General features: G+C 35.4%; 2 protein-coding genes and 1 long non-coding RNA gene across 3 annotated transcripts in view; 1 reads left to right on the top strand and 2 right to left on the bottom strand.

The window, feature by feature from the left end:
* Window positions 1-2,371: 2,371 nt before the first annotated feature.
* Window positions 2,372-8,154, bottom strand: LOC126612582 (wax ester synthase/diacylglycerol acyltransferase 11-like). Its single transcript, XM_050281045.1, has 5 exons — window positions 7,883-8,154; window positions 5,947-6,501; window positions 4,366-4,713; window positions 3,484-3,621; window positions 2,372-2,910 (listed from the first exon to the last, which is right to left on the bottom strand). The coding sequence occupies exons 1-5, from the start codon at window positions 8,063-8,065 to the stop codon at window positions 2,731-2,733; spliced, it is 1,404 nt and encodes a 467-aa protein (XP_050137002.1). The 5' UTR covers window positions 8,066-8,154; the 3' UTR covers window positions 2,372-2,730.
* The window catches only part of LOC126612580 (wax ester synthase/diacylglycerol acyltransferase 2-like), an 82,728-nt gene continuing 62,586 nt past the window's right edge, over window positions 2,372-22,513 (bottom strand). Inside the window, exon 6 of the mRNA XM_050281043.1 lies at window positions 2,372-2,766. Coding sequence (XP_050137000.1) covers window positions 2,756-2,766 — 11 coding nt within the window. The 3' untranslated portion in view covers window positions 2,372-2,755. The remainder of the gene's footprint in view (window positions 2,767-22,513) is intronic.
* On the top strand, window positions 16,546-22,109 carry LOC126612586 (uncharacterized). The gene is made up of 3 exons (XR_007619172.1): window positions 16,546-16,794; window positions 16,905-20,219; window positions 20,621-22,109. It is a non-coding gene; the product is annotated as an uncharacterized LOC126612586 (long non-coding RNA).

Below are 22,513 nucleotides of genomic sequence, written 5' to 3'. Positions count from 1 at the left end.
TTTTCAAATAATTAATTAATATTTGGTTTTACATAAATTATTCGTTCAATCCCGGTGGAGAACAACTTTACTAAAGCCGACTATACTACGATTACCTTGTACTCTTAAAAGTATTTTAAGTATTTTTATCGCTACTTTTGTAGGTAGTAAAAATTCTATCAATAGATTACAACTGGTATCAGCCCTACATGGAGACCAGTGTGAGGATCATTCATGCCAGGTGATTTTGCTATTTGAGTATTAACTTGATTAGTAGATGTCTATATCTTCTTGTTTACATAGATAAAAATTATAAACAATGATGAATTACATATAATCTTTTATTATTTTATGCAATTTGTATTGGTTCCATTGTTTAGTGACTCATAGAATACGAAAACATAATTAAAAATCTTGAAAGTTGGCTAATCTGCGCAAACAGTTCCTGCTTCTAGGATACTAAACTCATTTCAATCGAAAAAGTGCTCTGTTTTCTACTTTCTTCATCTTCACTCTTCAAACTAAGAAAAACATAAAACCAAGTGAAACAAGCTAAATTCACTCAAAAACATATCAAGGATCTAAACTAAAGGGTCTGTAAATGCATATATGGTTATATCAGTTGCTAATCCCGAAAACTCTGCCATTGCAATCTCCATCCAGATTCCAAACCCAATAAATGCTACAAAAATGCACACTTCACAGGCACAGAAAATATTGAATTGCATTTACAAGATAACTTAGTAACACAATGACATTCAAAAAGTAGCAGAGTAGAAAATAACAAAGAAAAAGCTCAATATGTCCTATCTCTACTTTCTTATATGACATGTAATAAAGACCAGATGATCATGCTGCCTTGTTTTCAGAGTGTGAGAATCATGTTGCTTTGCTATTTATAAAGTTTTTGTTGTTTACAGTGATGAAAGACATATAAGTAGTTGATGCCAACTTGATTATTACATGGTATCTATTAAACATGTAATTTTGCTAGGTTGTGATGCTGCATGGCGTTGGAGATTTAACTTGATTAGTAGATGTCCTTATCTTGTAGTTTACACATTGATGGTTTCATAAGTTATTTGTTTAGAAATATCACTCTAGTGTGGCCTTGCGTTTCCTTAATGTAAATGATATTTAGCACCCTTAATGTTTTCTAATCAAGTTTTTTAACTTGCCTTTCTTCTATAGTTGTTTGATACTAGAATATTTCATGACGATCCTCACCCGTTCCTGGATTTCATGATGCAGCATATCAACGTGATGAGGACTATAATGAGAATGATGATGCTTGATGATATTTTATCTATATTATAGTAATGTCGAAATGAAAACCTAAATATTTTTGTATTTTGTAACTGAACCGAATTGTGAACCTTACGTTAGTTTATATTACATGAATTTTTGTGTTGTTCCTACATTAATTCTTCATTCACACCCCTTCTCAAGCTCTTAAGCTTGCATGTCAAATGCTTGCTTGTTTGTGATGGTTAAACATATTATTAGAAAAACAAAATGCGAATAAAAATCAGAAAATATTAGACTTGACACGTCATTTGTAGGCAAAAAAATAATAAGTGGACAAATGTTTTTGTTCACAAAAGATTCAACCGATCAACTATTTTGTCTACACAAGTAATTGGAGCCAACAAACCAATTTGTTGGCATAGGACTTCGCAGCTGAAAAACCATTTTGTTGCCACAAGATTACTCAGCCGACAAATTTTTCATCGCCACAAGATCATTAAGCCCACAAATAACTTCGTCGTGAAAAAACAACATGTGCCAGCAAAATATTTTGCTGCAACGTTGTTTTGGCGACAGGACAGTTTGACGGCTGAGATTTGTCGCCCTAAAAATGAGCCGACAAATTATCAAGATTCGTCAGGAAAGATCTTGTGCGACATACTTTTCGTGACAAAATGGCTAACAAAATTATTCGTTGGAAATGGCTCTTTGCCGACGATTTTTGACTTTTGCCCACAAACTAATTTTATCGGCAAAGTGGAAATTTCTAGTAGTAAGGAAATATTGGAGTTATAACATGGTCTTCTAGCTTCACTTCAACCTTTTAATTTCCACCGTTTCTTTCCATTATTTTCAATCTATTTCCAAATTAAATAATTATTGAATTGTTCATAGAATGAATAATGTGAAGACTACTTCAAAAGAAACTTCAAACGTCCCTAGTACTTGGATGTTGTACAATACTTGGTCTAAAACTTATCAAGTTTTGAAATAGCATACGATTTTGCGGCATGTCTTTTTAATTTTACTGACAATAGCATATTATAGACAAAATATGCTCGTGCAATTAGTTCCGTATTTGATTAACATGACAGTGTGTTTGTGTGGTTTTGCCCAAACTGCAATATAACGAGCATAAGGACACTTTTTGACAATAAGCAACGTCAACTCCGAAAATAAATTGACAACAAACCAACTGGTGTCCATACTAGCTTGAATTTTATGCTCAACACCATTAGCGAAGCTACCAAAAATGCATAGTCGACCCAAGAGGGGCCGAGAACACATCATCTTAAAACTAAGATACTCACTAGGAGAGACTCACAAATAACCTCACTAAGGAGGCACTTATTAACGAAATACTAAAACGAAACTAATTTGAGCAATCCATAAGAACAAGAAAGAGGATGTGAGGGGAAGGAGGAGAAGGCTGCCACCAGCCTTAAGCTAGAGCAAGAGTCCTGCCGACTATGAATTTTTTAGATCTACGGTTTTGGTAGAGTTTCAAATGTGTGACTGTTCTTCAGTGCTATTTTGCATAGAATTTTTGTCTGCGGCGTTGGATATCATATTGAGGGCGTTTTCCATACACAACTTCAACTTTTGTGGATCTATGATGCCTTTTTTCGCTGTGAAGGCAAGCCTCACCTTTCCCATATAACTTACGATTGATATGTCAAGTTCCTGCAGGTCCATGTAAATTGTGTTACCTCTCTCTACACACACACACACACACACACACACACACACACACACATGTATGTATAATATATCTCTACTATCATTAAGAAAACATACCTCACATATATATAGATAAAAATCAATAAATTCATTTACTCAATGAAGATACAAACTCATCATAAAAAAATGCAAAGTTTTATTTGTTGTTTTCATTTTGCAAAACAATTCTTCGAATATCATTTTCTGAAATGCTACTAGAAGAGCCTTAAACGAACATGACAATCACAGAAACACCACACAGCCCTTGTTAATCAACCAAACCTTAATTTATTATGTATCTGATTACAGAAACTGACAATGAATATTATTGTTTCCAAAACTTTTGAGACCGTACGTATGTGCATGATATAATAAGGGTAATGCTAGGGAGATTAAATTTGGAGACTAAATTTACAAACTAAATAATGTATCACCAAAAAGAATAAGCATGTTTATCAACATTTAAGTAATAAACCAATAATCAACTTTCATGTTCTTTAGTTTTTAAAACTTTGTCAAAAAATTTATTCGGTTTACCTCAGGTGTCCCAACTACCAAAAAGTACAACCCTTTGATTGGTTGGTTTGCCAAAGACATTTTTTGCACCGGGCCAATCATACTTGAGATCATCATGCTCGAGTTCTTTAATGTGCTATGGACGTATCTTGATGCTGCCTGCACCACCAGTAGCCTTATAATTTTTAGATCATTTTTTAGCCAAAATTGTCTTTGAGATTTGCATAACTCATCACTTTAGTCTCTGAGATTTAAAATCAATAGAAGTGATCCCTAACTTTGTTCATCATCAATCATTTTGGTCATTCTATGAAAAATTATATTAAATAAGAACCAAAATGACAAAATTATCCTCAATTTAATAAACAATGGGTCAAATGATTTGACAAAAATTGAGGGTAATTTTGTTATTTTAGCCTTATTTAATGAAGTTTTTTCATAGAATGACTAAAATGATTGATGATAAACAAACTCAGGGACTACTTCTATTGATTTCAAATGTTAGAGACCAAAATGAGGAGTTATACAAATCTTATATACCATTTTGGCTAAATTTGTTGAATATATGAAATATCACATGCATTTTCGTAGGCTGGTTTCGTGCACATGATTGGATGGAACGGATATTAAATCAAAAGTATGTTAGAAAAAAAAGAAGAAGAAGAAATAATACAACTATGACCACTAAGAGAATTGAAGATGGATTACTCATGAAAAAAACTTGTTCATTCTAATCCTTCATAAAATAGTAGGATTAGAAGGGATGAATTTTCTTCCTAGCTAATCTTGTTCTGATTCCTTCCAAATGAAAATCATTAACATCCACCTTCATTATACCTTAAAATTTGAAATTTTTTTATTTCAATCCAATCATGTGTACCAAACGAGTCATTATTTACTAACCTCGTGGCCTCCAAACTTGTTCAGCATCTCCAATAGCCCACTAGTGAAATAAATAGCTAAAGAATTTCTTTTCTGCTTGATTATTTTTTGTGCATTCCACACGAAGTCAAGCACATCTGAGAATTCAGTCAACTTGGGAATGGGAACATGCAAGAATGCAAAACGATTTCCCCATGGGCTCTTGCTGTTGGGTTTGATCATTTCTTCAGTCGACGCATAATTCGCCATGAACCTTGTATTTAGTAAAACTAATGCTGTGCTATGCACTTCCCTTGAGCTTTGGTTCATCTCTTGCATATATAGCCGAGAGCCAAGAAAGACCATCCCAGTAAGAATGTCATTTATCGTCTGTGATAATAAATAAGTTAACTGTGTTACAATTTTTTACAAATTTGACAATATGGTGTTTGGTGATTTGCATGTTGTTTATTTTATTCTATTTTTTGTTAGTCTCAATATTTTAAACAATGATATGTAAGAGATTTTTGTTACTAGCCATTAAAAGATCTATATAAATGTATAATGTAGGGACTAAGGACTCAAAGTCCCCAATTTAACTGTTCACCTTGAGCTTCAACAATATCAAGACCGTTATGGTGAAATTTATGGATAAATCATGTGTTCTTATAAAGGATAGTTGAACAAATTTGAGAATTGAGAATCGTAGTTTCAGGGCTTCTTCATTAGCTTCAATAGGTCAGATTGTACTAGTTAGGAATTTAGGATGAAGTAGGCACATTGACTTTGGAAAAAAAGAATTAGGCAGTTTTAGGGGGTGTATTCAATTAGGATTTTGAGGGATTTAAATTATTTTAATGAATCTAGGGGTATTCAATCATGATTTTAAGTAATTCTCTAAAATTCAATGTGTATTCAATCATGATTTTAAGATAGTTTATTAAAATCCTAGAAATCCGGGTGCATTTAATTAAAATTTTAAAGAAGTTTATAACATTCCAGATGTATTCAACTAAAATTTGATTTTAAACAATTTGAAAAGGTTGAGTAATTAGAGGGAATTTGAGAGATTTTGTAGTGTATTTTAAGCATCCATAAATCTCACCTACCATCATGAGATTTCTAGGGAATTGAATCAAAATTTTACATGGAATCTTTACAAATCAATTAAACTCCATAAAAATTCATGATTTATAAATCCATTGAAATCTTTCAAATTCTCAATTAAATACATCCGACTTTCTTCAGTAATTTTAAATATACTTTAAATTTTAGTGGTTAGTAATAATCATGCCCACCATGCACTGGGTAGGTTTTTATTACGGCATTCAGACCTTTTTAGGTTTACATTAAGGCATTGAGATTGACTTGCAAGCAGACGGTTAGCATGGCTAAACATATATTCAGTTTAAGTCTTCTGCATGCCCTCATCCTATGAGCGCAGAATAAATTTATATTTAGTTCCGAGAATAAATGGCTTAAAAAGAAGCGGCAACGTATCCTTTTTTTTTTTAACAGGAGAAGGAAGGTCAAACATGAAAGCTTATTCTCGTATTTTAGAAAGAAAAGAATACATACACACATGCATAAACCAAAATATTGCATAGAAAATCTGATACTTACCACTCCGAGCCTGCTCTTAATTAATTTGATTCGATCAAGGGAGATCGTAATCGTTGATATTGTAATTGGCGCGAACTCAAGTCCATGATTCGAGGATTTTATTGGTGATGGATCATCTTCCCCCCTGAAGCTCTTTGAAATGCCCCACCAAAAATCGGATATGGTGCTCAACAAGGATGAGATAGTTTTGGTCACAACATTTTCACTCTTCGTTTCTGATGGCAGCCGTGAAGGAAAAGTTAGTGGAAGAGAAGGATTGTCAGCCCTTTGTAGACAGGAGAGAAGAGCGCCCATGAGAGAGTAGCCATCACCTAATGCATGGTGCAACTTGAAAATTACATTACCAGCTGCATTGCTATTTGGGTACTTTATAACATGAACTTCCCACAGTGGTTTGTCTTGTGGAAATCTTTTTGTAGCTATGCTTGAGATATAGTCATCAAAATACTCGTCATATGATTCATTCGACATATTGGATGGGAAGATTGGAGTTTTAACATGGTCTTCAAGCTTCACTTCAACCTTTTTCCATTGTTTCTTTCCATTTTTTTCAATCTGTTTCCAAATTAAATAAATACTGTTCATGAAAAAGTGCACATTATGTAAAGAATACTTCAAAAGAAAGTTCAAACGTCCCAAAAAACTTTTAGCCCACGTACTATAATGATGCAATATAACCATAATGATCTAGTACAATGCTTAGATCTAAAACTTTATCAAGCTTAGGGATATCATTGGATGGGAGAAAATAAAATACAACATATAAGTATATGGTTCCACTTCTAATATTATCGAGACCTTTGGTGATAAAACTCAATATCTTCCAATAGATGGTTAAGTTGGGACAGTATCAATGTGGTTAGGAGTTGATTAATGTTCCGTCTCTTTGAATATTGAACAAGGTCACACAATCAAACTGACCAAAGGCATCAAGTGATATAGTTTTAATATATTATGGGGCAACCATTTAATGCTACGATTTAATGATATTGTTTAGTATGAATTCGTTATATATATATATATATATACCCAGTTTGGTGCCAAAAAAAGAAAGCAAAAAAAAACACTTCATGACCTTGTTCATAATTCACTCCAAACCGGAAGAATTTGAAATGTAGTTTGCCCTATAACTAATTATGCTCACATGTGGAAAATATTGAAACCAGTAAAAAAATGTAGTTCATGAAATTGACTCATCTCATCAAGATGATTCTTGAAATTGAAAATCGGTTAATATAGTCCCTGAAAATAAGTATCACTAATCAATGTGGTCATTTCGTCATAATTGTGTCAAAAGCACATAACTGAGTCTCACAAATCTAATTAAATATTACCTATGTGAATTAGAAAATATTTAAATAATTTTTTTATATAATTAAAAACTTAAAAATAAAATATAAAATAAAAAGAAGAAGATGACTGTTCATCATCTTCTTCCCTTTCCCAAAAACCCAACACACACCCCGACTCCTACATTGACACAGCCATCAACCCAAACCCTGTAAAAACACACAATCCAATTCCCATATGCATATATCCCCACACCCAACCACCCACCCAGCATTGACCGCTTAACCCACCACCCTCTCACCACCAACGTCTTCCTCTTCCTCCTCCACAGCTCCCAACCTTTCCCCTCCATCCAATGAAACCACCACCACCTCCACTCTCACCCGTCTGATCGACTCAAAGCTCAACCACATGCCCTCCCCAACCTACATCTCTCGTTCTGCGATCGTATTGGCGCCGTCGGCTCCAGACAGTCCAATCGGTCGCACCCCCGTTCTCGCGGTTCTCGTGCTCTCCGGTGCCGATAATCCGAACTAAAACCTCTCTGGTGTCGCTCGACCCGGAGGTGCAGTCGACAGGGTGGTGTGAGAGAGAGAGAGAGAGAGAGAGAGAGAGAGAGAGAGAGAGAGAGAGAGAGAGAGAGTACCATTATAGAGGAGAAGCGTGGGCTGATGGGCAGGAACACATTCTCGAGCAATGACAAAGTTTGAGAGTCATCAATTGGAATTTCATATTCCAAAACAGCAAGAACTGATACCGATAAAACAGAGCTGTTGAAATAGTGGCCATTAGGGCTCACTGGCTCCAGTTCCTCTTCCCAAACCTCCATCTTGGTTTATGTAATGTATATTATTCAAATTATAAACCTTTCATCAGTTTGCATGAACGGCCATGTATTTATAGAATAATGTGACCAGCAAACAGTCAAAGGTCTGCTGTCAGAACATTTTTGTTCACTACCATAATTATAGCGTATGCTCACCACATACCTAATCATTTGTCATGTGTTATTTCAGCTAATTCTAGTCAACTTTTACATTAAATCTTACTTTTTCAATTTTGAAAAAAAAATTAAAACTAAAGTTAATTGAAATGACGGCAGGAAACCCCCCAAATCCCCAGCCTTCACCGCCAACTCTTTCCTCTAGTTGGAGTCGGCTGGCTTTCCCTCGTTGCTACCCATTTTCTTCTCCTCTCTAGCCCGTTACCCACGCCCTTAGGTCATCCTCCTTCCCCCTCCGCCTTTTTCTCTCTTGTTGCAACCCATCCCGCTACCCACACCCACAAGTCCTCCCACTTCTCCTGCCACGCTTTCCCTCCCCTGTTTTTTTCTCCTACGGTGCTTTACTTCTGTTTTCCTTTTGGCTTTCTTTGAGCTTTGTCTCAATTTGTTTGAGCTTTGTCTCAATTCTCTGAGCTTGTCTCAGATCGGAACCTGTAGATGCCTCTCTTGCTCCGATGTCTCCTTTCGTTGTGAGTCCACAACTACCAACCACTGCTACTCAGCCCCGGGTGCTTCTCCTCGATGACATGCTTGGTTTTGGGTGGCTGTTAAAGTGCTTTTTGCACTATTTGGTAGGATTACAACGCTGGTGGCTCGCTCACCCCCATTTTTCGTTGATCCAGTTGTTGCTTTTTGTTCGATTTTTGGTGGTGGTGGCCTTCCGATAGAGGTGTGTTAGATTTGGTGGTGGCTGCTGGTTTTCTCTTTATTTTTAGGGTTTCTGTTGTTTTTCAACTAAGCCTTTTGGGCCTTGTGTTGTATTTACTTTTTCTTGTTGGACTTGTATTTCGGTTGTGAGATGCTTTTTGGGCTATCTTTTCCTTGTACTAGTCTCTTTGTTTAATGGAAAAGTAACTTTGTTTGTCCAAAAAAAAAAAAAAAACTTAAGTGAAATGACACATGTTAAATTATTAAGTGCATGGTGAGCATATATCATAGTTTATGGTGGTTAGCAAAATTGCTCTCCCTAATTACATTCTCCTTTTCGACAAAAAAAAAAGACATGTCTCCTTTGTGTCTTTTTTTTTATTATTATTTTTAAAAGATATTTTACATTAACGGGAAAAAAAAACTTTTGTAGGGCTCGACTTGTCACTAGATCATGCTAAATGACACTACTGTATTCAAAACTTACCATGTGTTTAACCAAAATGATGGAGGACTCTCCTTATTTTAACTTTAAATTAGAAAAAAAAATTAAATTATAACATAATTGATTAGTTAATTAAAATCGAAAAACAAAAGACTGTCTCAAGTGCACCTCATCCCTCTCCTCGTCCTCACCAAGGAAGAAAATATCGGTAATATCGGTAGTCCGAAAACACGGAAATATCGATGGAAATATCGGGATAATATCGATATCGATAAAAATTACATGGAAACCACGGAAATTGTAAGAAAAACTTGGAAATTTTTATTGAAACTTTACAAGATGTTTATTTAGTCAATTATCTATTAATTTATCATAAAAAATTGGAAGGAAATGCATTGCATGATGGATTTAACTGATTTAAGTTGATTATATAGCGAGCTGGCAAACATTGTGAGTGTAGAAAATATATAATAATTAATGAAAGAAGTTTAAACACACCATAATCGTTTATATATAATGAATTAGTACAATATTTTACACTTTATACATTGCATGGTAAGATACATGAGTGACTAAGTACCACATAGAGTTCCTATGAGGTTCAAAATTTTCACTATCTTCATCATCACTATGTGTAGAGTAAGTGTATTGTGAAGAGTAGTCAGCAACCATAGCAATGGCTTTCAAGAACCGAAACCCAAAAGTCAATAGGAAACCGAATACTTCGGTATTTTTCGGGATTTCAGGATTACCAAACAAATGGGATTTGGAAACCAATCCCATATCGAAAATTTCGGTATTTTTCGGGATGGTTTTGGTTTGGGACTTTTTCAGTTTGGTTTGGGATTTTCGGGAATTTTTTCCAACCATACATGTAAGTGACCAAATAAAAAATAGAAAAATTAAAAACCACATGCCATTGACTAAGTAATTAATTGACACAATTTAAAATATAATACCACAAAAAATTTGGAATATGTGCAAATTTGTTTCTTGCAAAAAGAATTCAAAACAAAACCATATATATAAAGAGTTTAGCATGTTTTCATAAAAACGTAAGTGGTATGGTGGTCAAGTCGCTGAAGGAGTTAGATGGGAGGGGTTTGAACCCCTTTATGTGCATGTTTGAGACTTTTCAGAATTTTTCAAATATTTTTAGGTTCATCTCGTGATAATATCGATATTATCGCGATATATTAACGAAAATTAAAGGAATACTCACGAAATATCGTGATATGAAAAAAACGATAATTTTTAAATCTATGGTCCAACCGACCCCATCATTTAAATCCATTAATACGCACATACCCAGAAATATATATCTTCTTTCATTCGTTAAACCTATAAAAAAAAAACCTGTTAAAAAACCTTAGAAATACCTTGTTTTCCTCTATTGATCAAAGTGTTCTTTTTAACAACGATACAGAAATTATTGTCGATGTGTTTTAAGGTTGTAAAGAGGGAGAATTTGTTAAGAAAGAAATAGGAGGGTTTTATTTGGGGAGGCAGATTCTTTGCCCTCTCACTTTCCGTGTCCTTCGTGTCCTTCTGTTTTGTGTAGTCACGGTTAAGTCACGTCAACATTTTATATTATTTTTTATAGAGATAATAAGACAAAAATGAATAGTAATATAAAATTTTGACGTAGCTTAACTGTGACCACATAAACAGAAGGGCACGGAAGGACACGGAAAATGAAAGGGCAGAGATTCTGCCTCCTTTATTTGGTCGGGTTTGGCTGTCACTTGTCTGTATATTTAATAAAAACATTCCAGTTAATCACCCACTAACAAAGATTATATCAAACAAATCTAACAAACTGTTCCGACTTTTCTTTTTCAATCACATCTGACAAAACGTTAAAATTAGTCAAAGTAGCAAACCCTTGTCAAGGAGAAATTTTTATTGTGACCGAAATACGGGTAGTACACTACGTATTTTAATATAAGTGATGAAAAATCTTATTTTTTAAGTTATTAACTTTTTAATATATATATTATACTATTTGTATATTAACACGTGTTATATTACTCCGTGTTCCGATTACATTGAAAAATCTCTCCTTACTAAGGATAGAGGAGTGTATAGGTCAATAGAAGCCTTCTACGAATTAAAGGAAGACCATAAATGAATGGTTTGGCCCAAACCGTTTGGTTAGTTGGATTGATATGGAGATGTACTGGTGATGGGGTATGTGTTTTTATTTTTCTATTTTTAGTTTTAGTTCTGAATAATCATTTTAGGTTTTAACGTTAACATTCTAAAACTTTTAATCAAACAAACGACAAGTCTTGAATAGATTGTAATGTGACTCAACATAATTCAATGACAAGTTAAGTCTCACACAAGTTTTTTTCTTAAGGAGGAAGAGAGTGAATTTAGCCTCACAATATGCTAGCAATAATGTATTTTAAATTAATTTTTGGCGAGAATCAAACTTAAAACCTCTTATTTTCAAGTGAAAAAGAATACAACTAATAATCCTAAAAGTGGCACCGGCTGAACAACAAAGAGCAAAGAAAACTGAATCGCAGACTCGGATAAAAAAACTTAGAAGCCACAAATGTGTAAGGCTAAATCGCAGCAACCAAAAACTGTCAAGAAGAGACACAAGGGAATAATAAGATGAAAATCAAGGTCTGAATATGAACAAATCATTGCCGAGATTTACTTTTAATTAGATGAAAACAAAGCTCATCAGCGAAGTCGTATTTGCATTCGTTGTTGTTGCTTAGGAACGGTTCAAATTCACCTGCATCCTCCGAAACAATTAATGTGTATAGCACTATTCTCAATGTCCTCTGCAAGTCCTCTTTCTAGCAGTAGCCCTGCGATCATAGTTATTTTGTTCCTCTTATTGGGTGTTTCTGTTAAATCCTACCCCCAAATTTATATGTAATTTTATAATTTCCCAAAGTTTTATTGAATTTATCATTTTGGTCCCCTAGCTTGACTAAATCTGGACACTTTATTTAGATTCATAAACTCCCTCAAACTGCCACATGGTAGCACCTTAACAAACCTCATCTCTCTCTACCCCCTCCCCGTGACTCACTTTCTCACTCGCCTTCTCTCCCTCACCTCTCTTCTCTGCACCAAAAGCCACAGACCACCACCATCCTAAACCTCTGTTTAAATCGTACCTCCAAACCCTCAAATTGAGCATATATGTGGCTTAGGAAATCGAATGGTGGTGCTGAACAAAGAGCTTCATAGTTCTTACTGAATCTAAGGAATAGCTCAACTTTCCAGTCTCTGTTTTGGCTTGAGATTTCCCTATAATGTTTCAGGTATCATCCTCAAGCCTTGCATGTTCAAATCGACTTGAAATCTAAGGTCTAAAACCCTTGTAATAATTTGTGCATGCATTTTATTGTTGTTTTCCAGAACCCGGCGAGAAAACTTGACAAGTTACGTGACCAACCCAACCATTCTCGACCACAGTCGAGACTCACAGTGGTATATTCTCGTTCCTATCACTTCAGCTGTGTTTTTCTCCGCATTTTGGGAGCTTGGTTTATACGTTGTCGTCGGCCGAAGCTATAGCAGCTCCGGTGTTCTTCCTCGACACCCCGCAGGCCATCAGGCCATTTCAGAACACCCACGGGCTTTAGCCCGTATTTGGACCAGCCCAGAACCTTAAAACCCAACCTATTTCCTTTTAATTTTCAGCTAATTGTTTTAAAAGCCCAAATGGGCCTCGGACTGGTTTTATTCAAGTGGGTTAATCCCAGTTTTCCCTTTGGCTATTAAGCATACGGGCCGAGTGTATGTGGGCTGAGTGTTTGGGTGTGGTGTGTGTGTGTGTCCATGTGGGTGTGTGCGTGTACGTGTACGGTGAGTGCGTGTGAGTGTGTATGGTACATGTGTGTGTGGTGCACGTGTGTATGTGTGTGTTGTGTTGTGTGTGTGTGTGTGTGTGTGTGTGTGTGTGTGTGTGTTGTGCTGTGCATGTGTGTGTGTTGTGTGGGTTTGGGCTCAAGCCCAAACCACCCATTTGTTCCTAAACTATCTAAACCCAAAACCCAATAGGTCCTAATCCTATTTAACCTAAACCTAAACCCTAATCCGGATCCAAACCCAAGACCCATTTCCATTTCTTGAAATTCTATAGCTAGGTAGTTTGATAAATTGTACATTTTTGTGCTTAGGTGAAGTTGCTTGTGGGGAATTCCTTAATCCTTTTCCGCAAAACTTTGCTGCTACAGAGTATCTGTGAGTTGACCCCTTCTAAAATTTGCATGATTTCATAGTTTAATTGCATAAATGAATAACATGCCTTACTAGTTTATGAACTAATTTTATGTTAAGCATGTTTTATGGAATATGTTGTTTATCGTCTCGTTTTTGGTGAGGAATTAATTATTAGCTTATATTGAGCTATAGGTTCATATATCGTATTTTCTATAAAAACTATGAACTGGTAGACTATCTGATGGATGACAATAGGATGCTACAACATGTTTTAGAAACCCCTCTTTATAGTATAGACGATGAATGACTTTATACTATGAAATGATTATTTATGAGAGGCGTAACTATTTATGCGTACCTAGTGGACACTATGCCACCTGGGACGAGGATCTGGTGTTGGTAGATAGGCCAATAGAAATAATCCCTAGCTACGGGCTGAGGGATACGGAGCAGGCATTGGGCCAGGAGTTGGTAATCTCTGGCTACGGGCGCAGAGACCACGATGTTGGCATAGGGCTGAGAGTTATATTTATTCAGTGATCTTACCGGCAGCACACCGCGTTTACGAGACGATCTGTGAAACGATTGATATTTTGTTTTCCGTGATATGTCTTTTGAGATGTTTTTGGCATGCTAGGGTTTTCAGTAAACCTATCACTTATTATGCTAGTAATTTTCTTTATATAAACCTGGGGGTTAGTATGTTGATAACTGTTTTATTATATATATATCAACTTGGTCCATTCATGTTTGTTTTGCGCCCCATTTAGAACATAGAATCGAGGCATACAATCCCAGCATCCAGGCATTTCCGCATCGGCATCTTTGAGTCATCTCGGTGTAGAACCCACTCCTTTGTTCAACTAATTTTTATATTATTTCTTTCAGTGTTCTAGTTAGTTGTATGCTCTGAACACGTTCCTTAAATGCATATTCATTATTCTTTTATATTTCTAAGTCTTATCTAATTCCTATTCTCAGCATTTGCATTCAAAATGGCTTTCGTCACCTTTGGGTGTCAGCCAGCATGTGCCTATCATGGTATTCGAGGAATATCGGGATCGGGCCGTGTCAGTTTCAGCAAAACATTTCACTAATACTGTTTCACAAAATGGAACAACAAGATCTGGGCATATTTTCATTCGTTGTTGCTGCTTAGGAAAGATTCCAACCACACCAATCACCGCCGAAGCTCATCCTCACCGACCGTAAAGTTCCTTCTCTATCTCTCTCCTCAAGATCTTTCTCTATCAAATTCTTCACTATATCTTCCATTCTCAAATTTCGAACTCCACAAAACATTTGTTGTTTGACTGGATGGATGAATGGATCACGATCTAGTGCGAGAATTCAAGAGAGAAAGATCTCGAGGAGAGAGATAGAGAAAGAAAAGGAACTTTGCTGGCGGTGAGGATGAGCTTCGGCAGTGACTGGGCGTGGTTGGAGTAGGTTGTTGTCTGGTGTTTATTTGACTGTGTTGTTTTTATTTTTCTTTAATTTTTATAATTAGTAATATATAATAGTTAGCAGTGTTAATTTTAGAACGAGTGGAGGGTCAAATGTCAAAAAATTCGTAAAGAGACAAAAATAAAAGAAAAACTAATAAAAAGAGTTTGAAAACTATAATTTTTAACGAAAATGACAAAAATATGTTGTAAATGAATAGTACAATGATTAACTTTTTAAAGTAAAAATGTGATTTTTCGTTAAAATGAATAATACTGTAAGTTTTTCGTTAAAGTTCTTAAAAATAAATGCAATCAGAAGGCAACAAACCTTGGCCCCAAAAAACGAGCGTTTTGTGTTGTCAATGTTAATTCATAGAGACACAAAACTAAGGGGTGGTTTGGGAGTGAGGTGCTTAAAAAAAAGCACCTATGAAAAAAAGCTGTGAGGGTTTTAGGTGTTTGGTAAATTGAAAAAAAAATGGCTTATTTTGGAAGCTGCTGTGAGAATAAGCTGAAATCAAAGGAAAAAGCTGAAGCTACTATTTGCAGCTTTGGAAAACTAACTTTTTTTCAAAGCACACAGAGCTACAGTGCTCTTTTAATGAAAAGATCCACTATCAGACTGTTTTTTTTTTCTTTTCCAAAAGCACTTTTACAAAAAAGTTTACCAAACACTCTGCTGATTTATTTTACAGCCGCTTATTCTCACAGCATAACTACTTATTCTCACATCAGTTTTTTTCCAAAGTACAGTAATACTAAATCAGCCCTAAATGCAATCAGAAGACAGCAGAACTTGGCCCCAGAAAACCATGCGTTTTATATTGTCAATGTTAATACCGTTGAACAGTAAAATTTCTTGTTTATAACAGGTCCCATATATAATTAGTTTCCTTGTCGGTATTAATTAATACCGTTGAAACTTTGCATTTAAGGGGAGCTGTATAACGTTCTTCAACAAAAAGGGGAGCTGTATAACGTTCTTCAACAAAAAGGGGAGCTGCATAACTAATACAGGTTTACGTCAATTTTACATCAAAGTGGGACTTTTAAAGTAAAACTTTTTATAGACTATTTGTCATCTCATAATTTTATGTTATTTTTTATGTCAACATTATAAAATACGGTGATGTTAGGAACACTAAATTTAAAGACAAAGTTTTGAAAACTAAATGACATAAAAGTTAATGAGTGGTTTATTACTTAAACGTTGATAAACGTGCTTATTCATATTGGTAGCACATCATTTAGTTTCCAAATTTAATCTTCATAACATTACTCTATAAAATATTGAACAAAAAACATGAGGCGGCAAAAAGTTCATGAAGAGTTCCACTTTTAGGAGAGTTTCCTTAGCATTTCTCTACAAATATAGTTTGTAAAAACTTTCCTGACAATATTTAGAACATCTTTAATGGGCTCCTTGTATGTACTTTTAACTAAACTTTAGAATGAAGTTGAAAAATTCATCTCCAATTGTACTTTTTATCATGCTTCTAGAATGACAAAAGCTAAACGAGCTCTTAAATTTAACCCCAGGCTCTCCTATATAATATTTTCACAAGTATCCTCTAACTTAACCTTGTCATACATTATCAACCTCAGGCTCCGCCATCAGTCGTGAAGGAAAAGTTAGGGAAAGAAAAGGATTGATAGCCCTTTGTAGACAGGAGAAAAAGGTGCCCACGAGAGAGTTGCCATCACCTAACGCATAGTGCAACTTGAAAATGTGCTCATAGAATGTTGCCCACGAGAGAGTTGTCATCACCATGCCAGCAGGGCGACCATCACCTAACACTGTTTTGGTGTTATGCTTGCGAGTGAGTACACACAAACACAAACACACACATACATGTATATTTATATGTAATGGAGTGAGGTTAATACAAGTATCCTCTAACTTAACCTTCTCATACATTATCAACCTCAGGCTCCGCCATCAATCATGAAGGAAAAGTTAGGGAAAGAAAAGGATTGATAGCCCTTTGTAGACAGGAGAAAAAGGTGCCCACGAGAGAGTTGCCATCACCTAACGCATGGTGCAACTTGAAAATGTGCTCATAGAATGTTGCCCACGAGAGAGTTGCGATCACCATGCCAGCAGGGCGACCATCACCTAACACTGTTTTGGTGTTATGCTTGCGAGTGAGTACACACACACACACATACATGTATATTTATATGTAATGGAGTGAGGTTAATTACTGAGGTTTTTTTGCATGGTGTGGTTCAATTGAACCCCTTGTTTTACTCAGGTAGCCTGCATCTAATAAACTCTTATTTCCTCTTCTTACACTTCCAAAAAAAAAAAAAAAAAAAACCAAATTCGATACTTTAAAAATTAGTAAAAGTACGAGAAGACCTTAAAACTAAGGATTGAGATTTTTTTTTTTTTAATACATATGATGTCATCAGGGGCTGGTCCAAATATTTTAGAGGCTTTGGGCAAAAATAAAAAAGAGGCCCACAAACCTACAACCACGCATAAGAAAGTTTACATTTTTTATGTGATTTTTTTTCCTTCTTTTCAACTAGGTACCTAAAGGATTTTCAATAATTTGAATAGGTATTTTTCTTTGTCGGACAATAAGTTCATCATACATAAAAAAAACAAAGTTACATCGTAATATTTGGTCAATTGGTCATAAGGAAAAGAAGATTGTCATATAGTAGAAAAGTACTAGTCTCTCTGTTAGTTTGTGTGAATGACTATTTTCTTATGTGCTTCTAAAATTAAGGTATAAATAAAATTACTTTCTTCATTCTTAATATTAAAGTATAAGGAATAAGAGAATAAGTAAACAAAGATTATTTTATGTGTCTGCAATATAGATGATTAACTCTTTCTCTTCCTTCTAAAAAAAAGAAAAAGCAAACCAGCAATTCAAGCAGGCAAACACACAGCAGTGAAACATAAACAAGCATCTAATAGATGAGTATCTACAGTTTTCTCTTCTTTTTTTTTTTTTCTGTTGCATCTTCGTCTTCTTCCCTTGCTCTGTTATTTGTGGTGTTTCAAGTTCTAAATCACTTAGGAGCTATCAGGAGAAATCCTAATGTCAATTGAGCAACACTTGATGTTTAAAGTGTCTAAGAACAAGACTTTGACAAAGCAATTTTCTAAGCAAAGTCCTTGTAGATTTTGTAGAAAAGAAAGTTCCAAATTTTTCAGCGGCCTGAAAGTGATATCATTTTTTTAATAATGTTCACTCTTGCCAAATTAAATTGGTGAAGACATAAATACATTAATTTGTTGAAGATTAAACTTGAATTGAAATGACTGTCAAAAACCTGCAACCCACTCATAGCTAGTAATTATAATAAAAGGTAATAAGAAATTAACAATAAAAAATTAGTAAAAAATCAAAGGTAAACAGAATTTAACAATTAACAAAAATTAGTAAAAAATTGCAAAGAAGAAATCAACAATAAAAAAATAGTAAAAAATCAAGGGAATTGTTATTAGCATTCCAAAAATCACATTCTACACTCCAAACTTTCTATATTAGGAAAGAAAAATACACTTATGGGTGTGTAGAATGAGATTTTTGGAGTGCCAATAACACTTCCCAAAATCAAAGGTAAAAAGAATTTAACAATTAAACAAAAATAGTAAAAATTTGAAAAGAACAAGGCGCGCAGAGACTCAAGACCTTTTTCTTTCAATACACAATGAAACCAGCGCCTCTAGATGTACTTCTTGTTCACTCAATCAAACGTGTTTCAATTTACACGCTTATGAAAACATAATTGAATACATTACCCTAATAATTTTTTTGTGCCCCCAATTTTTTGAGGTCCCGAACGATCGCTCTGCTGGTATTGGGCCAGGATCGGATGTTATCTACAGTATGAGGTGGGGGATTGAGATAAGCTCTATAATGAGCTAGCCATAATAATAAGAATACCACTAAACTGTAGTGATGATTGATAGACTTGATAGTGCTCTTTCTAACAAAATAGAAAGTATATAGCTAAGTTCCCAACTCATATATATTATTAATCCCATCTAAATATCACAGATCCAAGACTGAGGAATTAAACGTAAAATAAATAAATGAGGTTTTTTCTAGTGCACATAGTGCATCAAAGAAATTTCATAAAATAAACAGGCCACAAAAACAACAGTAGTAGCAGCCCAAGATAAACAAGGGGAAACCCGGTTCAATATAGACAATTACTCGATAATTAAAAAATAACAGCTAAAAACCCTAATCCCTATCAAGAAAAAGCAACCCATCGTCACTTGTTTCCCGAGAACGACCACTAAAGTGGTCTCCGTTTAGAAACCAAATCGATGGTGGATTAGTAGAGACTCTAGAGAGCAAAGTTGTCGCATTCCAAACCTGAGGTTGGTAGAGAATCCCTAATCCGAAAGTGCAAGGTAAAATCAAATAAACTTTTACAAGACTACACGAATTTCACCATTTATTACGTATCTTGTATTTTAAATTCATATTTCACGCTTACAATATCTTTATTAGTTAATTTTAATTCCGTTAATTTTAAGTTAGTAATTGATCAGTTATCGAGTTGGAAGTTTCATAAGCAATCTTTATTTTTCGTTGACATTTCGAAGTTGCAACTAGTATTTTTAAATAGATCTCGAACCCACGAACGCATAGGCGAAAGCCGTTTGCGAGTCCGAATTATAACTGTATAGTTGCTGACGTTTGAAGTTGTGAAACTATAGATTGTGGGAATTATTTTAAATTTCACTTGGGGGTAAAAGGCCAAACACTTTTGGGATTAAACGGCCGGCTATTATAAGGGAATTGGGCAAAAAAATTAGAAAGGAAAAAGGAGGAGAAGAAAAAAGAAAAGAAGAAGGGGGATTTTCTTTTCTTCCATTCAGCTATTGTGCACCACAACACCATATCTTCAGCTGGTCCAAACAGCCATCTTCCACCATATTTTCGGGTAATCTTCAACCATCCCACACCTGCCACATCTTCCACAACCTTCCATCTTCCATCTCCACCAAAAATCAAGGGTTTTAAGGACAAATTCAGGTAGAACTCCATAGGAGAACCTAGGGGGTTCTCGACGACGAATTGTCGTTCCGGAGAGTATCACCATTAACCATCACCCTTAATCAACTTCCCTTGGACCCAGAAACAGGATCCAATTGGTGGTTGGGGCGTTGGAACACCAAGGAAGCCGAATTTAAGGACACCCACCTTAGGGTTTCGTTGGGTGCAAGACAATTTGAGGGCCTTCCTGGCCAAATTGGACTCGGGCACAGGTATAAAGTTTACTCTACTTGTTGAAATCTTTATTCCTGTAAAATTTGAGAATTTTTTGAGAAAGTCAAATTTTCAAGTGTGTGACATTCGATTTATAAAAATGTTGTTGGTTGAGTATTTTATCGATAAGCTCCGCCACTTGATTATTCTAGCGATTGATGATCTTACCATTGAATTGACACCAATTTTAGTATGCTATGATAGATAATGTTTAAGGACCTTAGGGACTTACAAGTGAAAATCTAGTGATTGGATATTACGGAATAAGTGACGTAAGATCATGGACCCTACTTTAGAATGACAGTTCGATTCCTCATTAAATGTTGTTGTGGGAAATATATGAGAGTTTTAAGTATGTGAATTGTCGAAGGAAATCTAAATGTGGTTTGTACCTTGTTAGGTGGTGATAGAACGTGATGCCTTGACTCTTGTGTTTGAGTGCGTTAGTGTGGATCTCAGGTGAGTGATTCTAATCTATGTGTTATGGTTATTGCTTTGAAATCTTTTGTGCTAATAAACTTTGTGGTTACACTATGGATTCTTAAAATAGTTCTGATGCTAAATAATTGTTGCTATTAAGTTGTCGTCGATCTACTTATGAAACATTAGGTGATTTGGATATTTGAACTGTGATGGATTGTGTTTTGGAATGTATATGTGATGGTTGATAAAAATGATGGATTGTGTTTTGGGATATATATATGTGATGGTTGATAAAAATGATGGATTGTGTTTTGGAATATATATGTGTGACATGTGTGATGGTTGATAAAAATGATGGATTGTGTTTTGGGATATATATGTGATGGTTGATAAAAATGATGGATTGTGTTTTGGAATATATGTGTGATGGTTGATAAAAATGATGGATTGTGTTTTGGAATATATATTTGATGGTTTGATAGAAATGATGGATTGTAAAAGACCATTACCCTAGTGTCATGAGGTTAGGTGACACTAAGTCTGCACTTCGTAGCAATGGTCCTGCTTGGTTAATCCGCGTTAAGGGACCATACTATTTGTGGATCATGCTTGGTTAATCCACGTTGGGCGATCCTTATATCCTAGGTATGACCATACATATTTAAAGGTGATCATGCTTGGTTAATCCGCATTGGGCGATCATTTTCCAATAGTTGTAGGAGTGACTCTGCTTGGTTAATCCGCATTGAGGGGTCACTACCTACTTGGTTATTTTCTCAGGGGTGACTCTGTTTGGTTAATCCGCATTAGGGGGTCACTACCTACTTGGTTACTTTCTCAGGGGTGGCTCTGCTTGGTTGATCTGCTTTGGGGGGCCATTTCCTATTTGGTTACTTGTGTAGGTTTCGGTCGAACGACTTCTCTCTAACTCTAGTTTTGAGTATATATGTGAATGTGGCTTTAAGAACTTTGAGTTTTGATTTAGAAAGCTTGTTAAATGTATGTGTGACTCCTTTGGAGGTTGTAAGGTTTGGTAGCGATTTCTTATGAATGGTTTATATTCAAGGTTTATAAATTGTGAATGATGAATGGTTTTATTATTAGTATCATATACTTTTTATTATTTGTCGCTCACACAAGCTTCGTAGCTTATCCGGGTTGTTGTTTGCCCGGTGCACCATTTCGATGGTGTAGGCACTGATCTTACATGTAACAAGTTTGAGTAGCTTCGAGAGGTTCGTAGGTGGGGTAATGGTAGAGTTATCAGAGATTTGGAGCGCTAGGTTACCCCTATATCCTATCTTGTACTTTATCTTTGGGATTTTCTTTTGAGCACCTCAAACTTGTTCTTAGTAAAGCAAAGATTATACTTCTTTTTGGGATGTACATATTTGTAAATATTTTGTGGAGAACTTAGCCACCTTCATATTATTTTGGTTTATCAGTTAAAGTATTTTATTCCGTAACTTATACCGTATTCAATGGATGTTATTTTCCTTGTCACGTGTCGATTCTCGACGTATGTTGGGATCGGAACGTGACATCCTATCTAAATGATATGTATGAATGCACAATAACCATTCTTTCAAACTCATTATCCCAAACCCGAAATACCACGTCTAGCTTTTGCTAGTACTCTTGCCTAACTCCTTTTCGCCAATTCCGAATTATCCTTATTTAATGTGCACTTTGGTGTTGTCGCTGCCATTCTTGCTGCGATTTTGGCCTGAGAGGATGTGATAGGGTTCACAAGAGGAGGCAACTGCCCAACCTCCATTTTCTATCACGAGGAGCGATAGAGCAAGGACGAGGCACTTAGGAAGGGCCTTTCGTTGTGGTTCAGAATTTCCAACCATGTTTTTCTTTCCTA

This window comes from Malus sylvestris, chromosome 17, assembly GCF_916048215.2.
Source record: "Malus sylvestris chromosome 17, drMalSylv7.2, whole genome shotgun sequence".
Classification (NCBI taxonomy): Eukaryota; Viridiplantae; Streptophyta; class Magnoliopsida; order Rosales; family Rosaceae; genus Malus; species Malus sylvestris.
This window is presented reverse-complemented; position numbering and strand designations above follow the sequence as displayed.